Raw genomic sequence first — 12548 nt, forward strand, 5'->3', positions numbered from 1 at the left:
CCAGGTTGCATGTGAAGTGCAACTCGACAAATTTATGACAATTAATCTGGCAGACAAAGCTGTCATGATCTAATGATGATGAGTATGTTATCTCTTGATTTGGATTTATACCCATTGTAAATTCATATCTTCTTTTCCCCACTTTAAATATAAAATCTGTCATTGTGTTTTGGTTGAATTAAATGGGAAGGAAGATTATCTACACAAAGCTCTACATGATTCTTTAAACAAAAAATGTCATTAACGTAGCATGTACATATTTTCTCACACCAGGACACCTCCAGTAACAGAGATGACTTGCTCAGCGATTATTTTAAGAAAGCAAATGAGCCTTCAGCTACTGGGAACCTGCTGGTTCAGCCATCCAGAAAGGAGGCTGCTAAGATGCCCACTAGTCTTGTTGCTCCAACTGTAAAAATGATCACCACCAATGAAGAAGGAAGAACAGCAAAGCCTGGAAATCACATGAAGCCAAACCTCAGACACGTTGAACCTGAGACTCCAGTGAACTCCCAGGGGTCCCTTAAGCTTCCTCACACACCACAGCACCAGTCTGCCAGTGGGGTGCGGCAGATGGCACAGCCTCAGCAGCCTGGAACTGTGAGCAGGAGGAGTACATCCCTGAGCAGGGCATTCAGCTTAGCTTCTGCAGACCTCCTCAGAGCCACTGGCCCAGAGACTTACAAGCAGGAGAGCCCTCAGAAGTCAGCGGCAGACCTACGTGGGGGCAAGGACACTGTCAGTCAGACCTCTGGGGCTTTCACGCCAATGAGCTCCCAGGCAACTCTAAGAGAGAGGCCACAGTCTGCAAAAGTGGCAGGCTCCTTGCAAGGTGTTGATTCTCGCTGTCGGCAGCTTGATGCAAGGCGCCTTTCCCTGGCCCCACCGAAAGATGAGAGGCCGCTCTCCTTCCATCAGTTCTCCGCCTCACCCACTGCCTCCACCAGCAATCTGAATGTCCAGCAACAGGAATGCGTGAACCCTGGGCAACACTATTCACCCACACTGCATGTCCCTTCTAAAGTCAAACCAAAGCCAGCCCCTCGTACTGGGGAGGTGGCCACAGTGGCCCCTGCCAGAGCTGTTTCCAGCAGCACTGAGGGAAATATTTCCCTAGGGCAAGGCCAGGGTGATGCCCTACTTACAAAGTGCCAGGGTAAGCTGCCAGAAGGCAGTGCTGGGGCTATGGAGGAGCCTGTGAGAGGAAGCAACTCCAGCAGCACTCCTGGGTCTCCAGACTCACAGGGGGATCAGCAGACAATTTGGTATGAGTATGGGTGTGTGTAACCCATGGATGCAACTAGTAATGTGTGTGTTTGGCATTACTGATGTCTAGGTAGCATTTGTCTAGACAGGTCTTAGAGCAGCATGCAGGTGATGCCTTTTCAGTGTTCTCCGGGAACTGTTTTCTGTTTGGAACAAGTATGATTAAGAGAAATAAGGAGGAAAACCCCAGCCCTACTTTTGACACAGTTGTGCCTAAAACAAAATGGAAGCTTGACCTAATATCACAGCAGGTTGGCATGTGATTTTCACAGGTGTTGAGCATTCCTCACTCCAGGAGAAGCTTAGCAGGGTCCTCTGTCATCGCTGCACTGTGCACCCCTTCTACCTGCATTAAGTAAGAGTTTCACAGGTCGTGTGTGTGTGTGTGTGTGTGTGTGTGTTGAACCCCACCCAACATTGATAAAACTTAACCATACTGAAAAGGTCATATAAAAGCCACACTTCTCCCCCAAAGACAGATCAGATACTTGGCTTAAGTAGTTTAAAGGTAAAGCTGAAGAGCAAAAGTATGTGGCTTTAGCTGTGGATCTGTTAAAATCACTTCTTGCCACAGCCATATTTTGTAGAGGTAACGTGCAGACTTCAAGGGTCACGTCTCGACCTTCCCCACTGGGACTGTGTAAACACAGAGGCACCAGCGCAATTACCCCAATGCCTTCACTATAGCTGCAGTTCAGTGGATCCTTGACACTCTGCAAGCCAAGTGGTGCTGCCTTTTGAAACTTGTTTTATCTTTTATACAAACACTGGAACTAATGCAGCCTTTCAGGGAGATGCCATTTCAATTGCAAAGGTGGCATCTCATGTACAAAAGTGTCTTGTAAGTATGTATATAAGAAGCTCAAGTATTGTATAGGAATGCTGTGTAAATTGTATTATTACATCCTTGTGTGCATGACTGCCCACATACTAAGTGGTATGTGGGATTTTGTCTCTTAGAAATCCTTGTTTACATCTCCAAGAACTTTGCTCAGTATAGAAAGCAAAATAATTTTGTATACATGTGAAAGAAATATACTTTTAAAGATCTATTTATGTGCAAAGAAGCTCCTTGTATGTTTCTGTCCAGAGTGTCATCAGCTGCTTATGTATATATGATCAAATGCTTATCTTTAATTCTATTTCACCTTTGTAAAGCTGGTTTTTTTGCAATAGACTAAATCCTTAAAAAAATTAATACTTGTTTTGCTGGTTCTGACTTAATCTAGTAAAAGCTAAAACTGATTCATCTGAGGATGTTTTTGTTATCTAGTATGTAGTAATCCTATTCCGGAAACTACAAAATTGTTTATAATAAAGATTGAAATAAAATAGATGGATGTTGTACTTTTTTTTTTTTTTTTTTTTTTTTTTTTTTCCTTGGGGAAAGAAAATTCCACGATTCATGGTGCTGGATGGAGATCTGTCTGCAGTAGCTTTGTGTAAGGCTCAATATTGATTTGCATCTCTGTGGCAGAGTTGTGTTCATCTTTGAACGTGAAGGGAACAGCAAAAGGAACTTTCTGACTTCTCTGTTATTTTAATGCTAACTACAGTTTTGCAACAATTTTAAAATTATGTGCTATGCAGCCATTTCAGAACATAGTGTTTTTGGTAAACTAAATTTCTCCTTCCATAAATTTCCTCTCAACGTTGATTCTTGGCCAGAGCACTCAAGATGAAAGGCTGGTGTTTCTCCCTTGTTCCAGCTCCGTTTTGGAGGCATGTGCTCGGTGGCTCTGCAGGCTAGGCTCCTGGGGAATTCATCTGTTAGTCGTCCATTACTGCAGATCTGCTTTTGCTGTAAGTACCTGCTTGGTCACTTACACTGTAGTGATCATTGTCTTGAGTTATTTGCAGTTATTTACTTTCTCAGTTCTAGTACATTTGAATAAAAATGTATGTAATACTTACGTATTACCTTTCAAGTATGGAATAGTTTAAAATACAGATGTTATAACATGGAACAACTTCAAGGAAAATTTTGGCCTGGATGCCTGTGCTGCTGCGGCAGGTGCAGCCATTTTGCAGTCTGCCCTGCTCATTAATGTTTTTCAATTCTTTGGTAGATGCATCTGCTCCCGGGGTGGCGTGCGCCCGACACCTGCTGCGCCATCAGGTAAGAAGTGGGGTGGGTGTGAGAACAAGGCCTGCTGCAGCTAAGGTGCTGCTAGTCTTGGGTGCCTTCTGGGGTGCCTTTCTGGGTAAGCGGGTGCTCACTGTCGAAGCGACATGGGGGGAGACGCCTCTTGTGTTCCTCAGAGGGCAGCGGCAGCAACTCCTCCCGCCTTCGCGCTGGTGGAGCTGCCGTGAGGCACTGGCTGCCGGGAGCTGCCAGGAGAGGTGTTTCTGTGAGGGGAAAAGTGGAAAGGGCAGAACTACCAGACCATTTCAGGCTTCTCATTCCTTCCAAGAAGAAAAGGGAAACTGGTGAAACGCCTGTTTCAGTTTGCATGACTTGAAAGGCTGTTGGGATGTGCTGTGCAAGGGCAGGCAGCCGGGCCTGGCCGGTGGGACTGCTGGCAGCAAGACGGTGAGTGGCCAGCCGCAGCCATGCAACCCTGTGTGTTGGGCACAGGAGAAAGGTGCTTGTCTCTGCAGGAGCCCTAAGCTTTGGCACACTGGCTTTTCCCAGCTCTGTGTGGCAAAGGGCCGTGGGATGCCGATACTTTACGACACGGAAGGGTAGGCACCGACTGTGTGCCAAATAATGCTGTGAATTGTTCTGAACCATTTAAGTAACATTGGATAATGGAGTGCCTCGGTTGGTATATGTGGCTCGTTAATTCTCTAGATGATGTTTTGTATCAAAGGACAGGGTTTTGAAGGGTATCGCATGCCAAGGAGGCAGCAGTTGCCGATAGACAGAGCCCAGGGGCTGTGGTGCCTTCGGCAGCACACGCTCCCTGCAGCGCGCTTAGACGCTGAAGTCAGTGAAGCTGTTTGACACGTGCTTAAAATTGCACACACTGCATGATGATGGCATTTGCTTGAAGTATAAGAAATGGTTGATTGTGGAAATTGCTTCTAGGGAGTCGTGTGCTCTGCAGCATCTCCTTACCAAGAAATCTGAAGCCTGAGGGGTCATTCACAGACATTCGATGTCATGGTTACCTTTTTCCTCTCAGATATTGCTGTTCCTCAAACTTGGTAGGTAATCATGAAGTGAACAGACCTTTTCTGATTTCAGTTAATTGAGCCTAGAACATAAAATCCCCAGAAGAAGAATTAAAAAATAGAATTTACCTTTTTCTATAACAAGGGAAATTCCAACTGTAAGTGCATTGTAAAAAGGGCTAGTATTTTGGTTTAGAGAAATGAGGTTTCAAGGAACCCGTGTGATTAGCAAGTATTTCTGATCATCCAGGTGTTTGGGGGCAAATTAGTTCAGCCAAAGGCAAATGACTTCAAGACAGAACATGGAAGAAATGCTCCAGAAATAATTACGCTGAGAGCATTTGAATTGTGGCTTTGCATTTTTAGATGAAAGGGTGCAGAGGGGGATCAGTTGTGGTAAGCTCCACCAAAAAAAATTATCCTAACAATTGCTTCTCTGCCTATCAGAGTCCTTGGAATATCAGATTCTGGCAGCACTGGAGCTGTTCAAGGGAAGGTGGAAGCCTTGGGAATGTTTTTACAGATCACCAGTACTAGGCAGAATTAACCTGACCTAACAGTGCAGAGTGAAATAGTTCAGTTACTAAAAATAACAAATGAAGTTATCATTATGAAGGGTTGCTAGACTGGAGAAGTAGACCAGGCTGTGAAGGTCTGTCTTGAAAGCTGGTACTAGAGGCTTCCATAAGAACTAAGAGAAAATGGCATCAGCTGGAAAGTGGTGAAAAAAAATCTAATTTAAGAGGGTACTGGTAGGAGTTCAAAGTGACTGGGAGAAGCTATGGCAAGTTGTACAATACTACATGGTGTTTTACCAGTCACAAAGATCTCTTCAAAAGTATGAAGAGAACAGTGGACAACAGATAGCTGCTGTTTAAAAGCTTCTCAAATGGGAAAATCCTTAAAAGGCTAACTTGGGGCCTAGAGGGTGAAATGTGACTTCATGAAATGTGACACAAAGTTGAGGTTAGTTCAGATTTGGAGAATTGTGAAGGACACCATTAAAGAGTAACATGGATGAGCGGGCACTTCAGTGGCAGGCTACCTGTACTTACCTCTGCTGAAGTTGCGGAAAGGACAGTTTATTGATTGTTGGAGGTTTTGGGGTGAGCAGTGGTAGGGGAGCAAAACTGTTTTTTCCTCATAGCATGACAATGAATATGTGGTTATTCCATAGAAACTAGGAGCCTAAAACATGTCCAAAACAAAACACAGAATGCCATGGAAACTAATGTCAGCGCTCTATCATTCCCAGATGCTGTTCTGATCAGCTGTAGTTAAAACACTCGCATGTTTTTAACCAAAGATTGTCAGAACTGAGGATTATGTAGCTCTGATGGTGAGGCTGTGCCAAAGTACATAATGTGTGTGTTGCATATCAGAATGGGGAAGAGCAATAAATCTAAGTGTTGGCATTAGCCATGAAAAGCATGTATTGCACGAAGGGAAAACGGGAGCCCAGCTCCCTCCTCAGTGAGTGACACCCTGTGGTGTGACCTGAAAGTCATGCTAAAGGAGAGAGTTCTTAGGAAGGGGAAAACAAAGCTATTGGTGAGACACAGGGCACCATGCTCTTATGGAATCAAATAGATTAATGTAATAGCCTTGTATTTTAATGCTTTGGATTTGGTATGAAATAGTTTACGGGAGAGCTAAACAGCCTCTGCCCTGAGAAAACATCATCAGGCAAAATAAAAGAGGCTCCCTCTCCTCTCCAACATCAGGTGGTGGCTGTCTTCAGATTCAGGAGCTGGGCCAGTTCCACTAGGAACAGTGGGCACCTTCTCCATGTGAAAATGCCTGAAATTTGCAAGTCAAAGATCACGTTATGTTTTAAGTAGAGGGCGTGCTCTGAAAGTGTGAGATATTAATGGCAAGTAAAGCACAGTTTATGTTTGGAAACATATTGCTAAGAAAGAACATGAGAGTTTGAGAAGGATATTCCAGCTGGAGAAGCACAACTCCCCACCGGACTGCTGAGGCATCTCTAGAGACTTGCACTGGAGGGAAGAGGGAGTTTTCTGCAAGAACTAAGTGGGAAAGTATGTCTGTGAAGGACCAAAATGAGCTTTCTGTAGTGCTCCTAGTCTGATTGTTTTACCATTTGGCAGGGTATTTTGAAGGTTATGGGATGCACAAGTGTATGTTCCCTTGCTGCTTTAAATATGTCTGACCAAAGTTATCCCATTCTTGTTAAACACACAGAAAATGCTTTCCTGCACCTTTGCAAGTGGATTTTTTTCTCTAGTTATCCAAAACTGGAAATTTGCTTGTGTGTGTGTTGTGAGCCCACAAAATACCTAATCCACGGATGTGCGTGTTTCAGAGCCACTGGTTACCTGGGGATGTTCAGCTGCAGCATCTGAGCCTTCTGCAGGGATGGAAAACTCAGTGGAAAATTTCCAGTCAGTTTGAGAGTGCTCCTGTAGGACCCTTTTGGCTATTTGTGAGTGAAAGTAGAAGAAATACTGAGAATCAGGGAATGTCTGTGAAGGTAAAATCTTGGGATTTTTTTTTAAAACTGCAGTCCTCTGAACAAGAGTAGCTTGCTCATAGCAGTGCAAAAGCCTGTCAGAGTTCAAGGAGCATCTGAATGATGCTCTTAGTCATACAGTTTAGTGTTAGGTAGTCTGTGAGGAAAAGGGAGTTGGGCTCAGTGACCCTCATGTGTCCCTTACAACCTAAAATATTCTATGAAAAAGCAAATAGAGAAAACGGGCTGGCACAAGCTGCCTGGGATAGACCTCATATCGATTTAGTTGGGATTTAAATAAAATTAAGCTGAAGTTGGTAACCGTTGGTTTCTCTTGAGCTTGCTTACACCTTTTTTTGGTCTGTGAGTAACTGAGACAAAAAGGTAGAATGCTTTGGAAAGCTGCATTAACAGCATTGTGTAAGCAGGACTGGACAGCTTATGTACTCCGTTTCCATTAGACCTCCTAGCTATCCACATAATTTTCATTGTTTCAGAATTTCCTTCCTTGCTTATTTTGGCTTCCTTAATTAAATAAAACAACCTTGAATCCCTGAAGCCAAATCCTATTACTCCCACGAACACAGATTCTTTTCCTTGTTTATTTAACCAGCCATATCAATGGTAACAGTGTGTCCCATTTGGCAGATCCTGAATTCCCTTCAGTCTCCCACCCTTCTCCTATATGAGCACGTGCCTGTTTTCTTCTGATGTAATCAGGCAAATGAATTAAAACAGATACTAGCAAGACTTTATTGGGTCAAATTTCACCCACATAAGGTGGGTGTTTAACAGGTTATACTTGTTTAGCAGACGGTGTTTATCCTGGAAAGGAGACTATACTTTCAAGTAAATCTAAAACTGAGAAGGAAAGCAAAAAGTGAACTCGGTAACCACAGTCTATTGTTTTTAGCCCAATGTCTTTGTAGCAATGTTTTACGGGAAACACCAGTGTCTGGAGAGCTATGTACATTCAAACTTTGACAGACCACCTATTGTAGTTGCTGTAGGCCAAGGACATTTTTGCCCTTGACGTACTGGTTCAAAGGCACTTAGGCCCCATCTTCCCCACTGCATCAGAACACTGGCATACAGACCACCTTATGACCACAGTTGTTCTCACATAAAATTCCCAGATCTGTGGTAACAGAAGGAAGAGCAGCAGCACAGGAGTTCCAAGTCCACATGGCTATCCATCTTCAAGAACTTCACTTACCTGTGACCAACCTTCTTTTCCACATCTGAATGGAAGTTCATGCATGCATTCATGGTGGGTCCAGCTGGTTACTCCCAACACATGCATAATCGTCCATGGGTCCTTCACAGCAGTTGCAAGGCCACACATCAAAGCCAGTGTCTCTTAGTGGCATAACAGCTTGGGAAAGAATGAATTCAGTCTGTTGTTCTGCAGCTAGTAGGAACAGAGATACTCTAGCCTGGACTCTGGAGTAGCTGTGATGACTACGACAAATTTCTCTGCCCCTGCCTTCTAGATTATGACGAAACTTTTAATTTTTATAGTCTTTGCACAGAAGTTCCTGCATTCTCAACCTGCTTTGTGTCTGTGTCTTTGCATTGTTCAGTGCTGTGAATAGGAACAGGCAGAGCTCCTGGACAACTGTGTAATATTCCTGTCAACTCGCCCTTCACTCTGTAAGAGCGAGGCCTTTCTCCCTTTACAAGTGAAGGGGAGAACCAGGTACCTGCAGCTTTACCACAGGGCTCACTTTAGGACAAGTAGACTCACCCTCTACAGGCCCTTAATTCTCTTCAGACGGTAACTGGTAATTCACACGTAGACACTAGACACAGTACTAGTACGGCCCCAAGTCCAGCCACACAAAGCCCATTTCTGGTGTCCAAAACGACATCTGTGTTGGATGTTGCACACACAGGTGCAAAAGATGGTTAAGTTACACTTTCAGTGTAAATGAAACCTGTTCCCTGCCTCAGGAAAAACTACAGAGGTATAGGCTGTCTGGCAAAAAAACCCCAAACTTTAACCTGTGGGGTTGGTTTGCTGTCCACAACTAGTTTACTGAGTCTTTGCTGCCCTTCCAGGTTCCTACCTCTGCTGAGGTGGGCAGAAGTAGGAAATTAGGAGCACTTCTGATCAGACATTTTGAAGGCGCTTGGGAAACACCAGCACGGTGAGGATAGAGAGAGGATTTCTCGCTGGTTATGAGGTGTGGACATGTTCCTGTGATGAGCTGAGATGGTCTCAGCCTGTGTCACACTAATGCCGAGCTTTAGTTTGTGGCAGAAGATCCCCAGTTTTTCTGAGTTCACAAAGGTGTTTCCAATCTTTTTTTCACCTTCCAGAAAGTAGCTGCTGAAGGTGCCAATTGAGAGCCGGTTTGGTAACCTCTGAGCCAGGAGAGAATTTATACCTGCTGAAGGATGCTCTCACAAGGAGAATCCCTCGAAAGGGATAAGGTACGTTGAATTAAGAATGTATCTGTACCCCAAGGTAAATTATGTGACCCCAGATTGCGTTTGTGGCCCTGCAGAGCCTGGCTGATACCTGGCCAGAGCTGTGCTAGCCCCTGTGAGATAGAGCTGAGGCACCAACCTACCAAGTCAGCCCCAAGGCACTGCTCACTAGCACTGGAGGTTGCAGAAGAGGTCCCCTGCGTGTCCTGACATCGTCTCTTCCTCTGCGGGGTGTGATGGTGAATGGGATAAAAGTCTGGTCAGCAGACATTACCAGCAGAAATGAAAGTCTTTAACATAGGGAAGCTGGGAACCCCGTGAAGTCAGATACTGAGGGGGAGGAGAGGGGTCTAACCTGGCAGCTGCTAGCACAGCGGCAAGGGCAGACACCTGAAGTTTCTTCTGGAGGTAGAAAGGTGGCCTGAATGTTTGAGCTCATTTATGAGATGTGTGTTAAGCAATGGCATTTCCCACTGGTAACTCTTGAAGCCAAGTTCACCACTTGGGGCACATTCTGGGCATAAATTCTAGGACATTGGTCCGTGTTCCCAAAGCACCTGGAGTGCAGATCTGAGGACTGTGCATGTGCCCTGCAGAGTGAAAACTGAGACCTGTGGAAAAGGTTAAAAATAACACGTAATGCAGTGCAGACTGGGACAAAACAGAAACAAGAGAAAATAGGAGAACAGATAGATAAAGCAGGATGCCTGGGCTGCAGTGAAATCTGCAGCAGTGTTCCTTCTTGCATGTGAACCCTGGTGTTGCATAGCCACCTGTCGGTGCAGTGTAAGAGCTGGACCTGCAAGGGCTCTTTGGTGGTACCAGGATGGAAGGAAGAGCAGTAGCAAGTTCTTGTTTCTCAGCTACACAAAATGGGAATGTGCATGTGGATTATCACTGCAAAAGAGAGAGAGAAGATATTGATTTACCTTCTATCCTCACAAAATGGGTGCTTGAAAGGATTTAAAACAAACTTCATCAGAAACTTGATCCTTAAAGGCAAAACATAGATCAGGTAATTGGAATTAAATGGAGCCAGTGCTGCTAGAAAGGGCCTCCATTGGAATATGCTTAGAGAGGAGTGCTAATGACTGGAAATGAGATGGACGTGGGTGAGCAGAGGTCTGGAAAACATGGTCTGTGAAGAAGACTGAAAAAATGGGATTGTTTAGACTACAAAAGAGAAGTCTAAGAGGAACAGTATGATTAATTCTCATTTATACGATTAACACTGGAAAAGGTAGCAATAGACTGTTTTTTCATGTCCATCCACAGAAGGACAAGAAAAAATAAATGAATTTAAACATGGAAACACGGATTTTTGTATTAGTGCAAGCTTTTTAAGAATGAACCTAGCCAGGGGATGGAGACATTGCCAGAGGAGAGGCAGAATCTTTCTCAGTGGCAATTTAAGAGAAGGTGGTAAAGCTCTGGAGGAGACAGTCTAGCTTTCTTTATTGGGGCTCTGAGTAAGGAGATGGTCTAGATTACCTCCTTTCTGATGCATTTCTGTGGCGTCTGTGACATTTGTAACACCAGTTTATCTCCATTCTTTTTGAAGCTTGCTGCTTCTGGTTCTGACACATGCAAGCCAGGAGCTATTCAATTCAATGGAGTTACTTAATCATCACACGCATTAAAATGATTTGACCAAATCGAGCAAAAAGCAAGAATTGCCACTTGCACAGAATAATAGCTATTTGTCAGCTTTAATAGCTGCTGTATAATTCATGGAGATAAAAGGCTACAAAAACTGTCATTTCTTTTCATTTTTAGAATTTTAAATACAGACAAACATGCAGTTGCTGAGTGTGTGTGATGGAGGCTGTGGTCTGCAGCAGACACTGTTCTGTCCCCTTGGAAGTGACAAGGACAGGTGACCCAAGCCACCAAATCCCTTTATTTTAGCAACCTGTTTTACAGCATATGCATGCTAAGTCAACCAATATATAGTGGCTGGATGCAAGAAAAGCAAACCAGGATTTTTCTGGACTTTATTTTACTCTCATTTTTTTAAAAGGAGGTTTGTGGAAGTGATTGTTTCTGCTCCACTTAACAAGGCCTGATTTACCAGCTTTGCTGGTCAAGTGCTGCCTTTTTAACATACTCTGATAGACATGTATGTCTGATGTGTCTGATGGCCAAGGTTCTGGCTCTGCTTCCTGGATATTCTGGTCATCTGTATCTAACATCTGTCTAACACATCTCTGAGCATGTTTGCAGTTCAGCATTGACAGAGAATTGCAGCCAGGGTGGGGACTGGGAAAGAGATACTGCCACGTGTTACTTCCACTGGCTGTCTCTGCTTTCCCTGGCACCCAAAGGGTTAATCACTGTCTGTGGGTCTTCTCAGGGCTTGTTCCCTATCTGTAGCCTGCACCTTGCAGGAGGTGGAAATGCTTTCCTTGCAGCCACCAATGAGCCCTGGATACCAAAGTGATCTCTGCCACTGGGAGGCTCTCAGGGAAGGCAAACAGTCCAATGCAATGCCCTGTTGTTCCTTATTGAAGAGTAATACACATATTACTAAGGAAATAACTGCATATCATTTTCTTAATATCATCTATTATAAATTCTTTAAATCTAATAAAAAACCTGTGATATTCAAGGGTACATAATTGTGGATTAAAAGGCACTGGAACAAATGTTTTACTTTGCTTCCTGAAAGATCACACTCAGAGTGATTTTCTTAATATACGTATATTTTTATATATGTATATAACTAAATAGTACTAAATAATAAAATAAAATAAAAAAAAAACAACAAAAGAGGAGTGAGCATTCCAAATAGCCCTGATAAATTTGATTCAACCCTTCATATTCTCCAGTATTGCACAGGATGTCCAGCCCCTGGTTGTGCTCCCGCGAGCTTGTGCCTTGCCTATTCAGCTAGGTATGCCGTCTGCATCTCTGCCATCCTCCGAGCAGCACAGTGAGCCGGCAAAGGACTGTTCTGTGCTTTTTGCATCCTTTTCTGGCCATGTTCAAGAACTCCCTATTTTGTTCTGCTGCATCCCTCCTCAGAAACCTAGAGAGGTCCCTTAGCCCTGCAGATAATCTTAGATTTCTGATCTGCCAGGGGCCCTGGCAGAGGAAGGGCTCTGCCATCTGGTAGTCTGCCATACCTGAAGAGCCCTTTGTCTGTGTTTAGAATGAGGAGTTATCTTTGATGCTGGTTCTGATGTTAGGCATGGGTGCTCCTGAGTATTTCCAAATGTCATTGTATCTTCTTCCTGGTTTTTTTGTTCTGTTTTGGGTT

At 44.0% G+C, this 12548-nt stretch overlaps 1 protein-coding gene across 2 annotated transcripts in view; it reads left to right on the forward strand.

Annotated features, from left to right (window-relative positions):
* Positions 1 to 2602, forward strand: part of CCDC88C (coiled-coil domain containing 88C) — a 102110-nt gene extending 99508 nt beyond the window's left edge. For both annotated transcript variants that reach the window (XM_040600958.1, XM_040600959.1), the window contains one exon: positions 274 to 2602. In XM_040600958.1, coding sequence (XP_040456892.1) covers positions 274 to 1287 — 1014 coding nt within the window. In that variant the 3' untranslated portion in view covers positions 1288 to 2602. The remainder of the gene's footprint in view (positions 1 to 273) is intronic.
* The last annotated feature ends 9946 nt before the right edge of the window (positions 2603 to 12548 follow it).

The sequence above is a fragment of the Falco naumanni genome, chromosome 7, assembly GCF_017639655.2.
Source record: "Falco naumanni isolate bFalNau1 chromosome 7, bFalNau1.pat, whole genome shotgun sequence".
Classification (NCBI taxonomy): Eukaryota; Metazoa; Chordata; class Aves; order Falconiformes; family Falconidae; genus Falco; species Falco naumanni.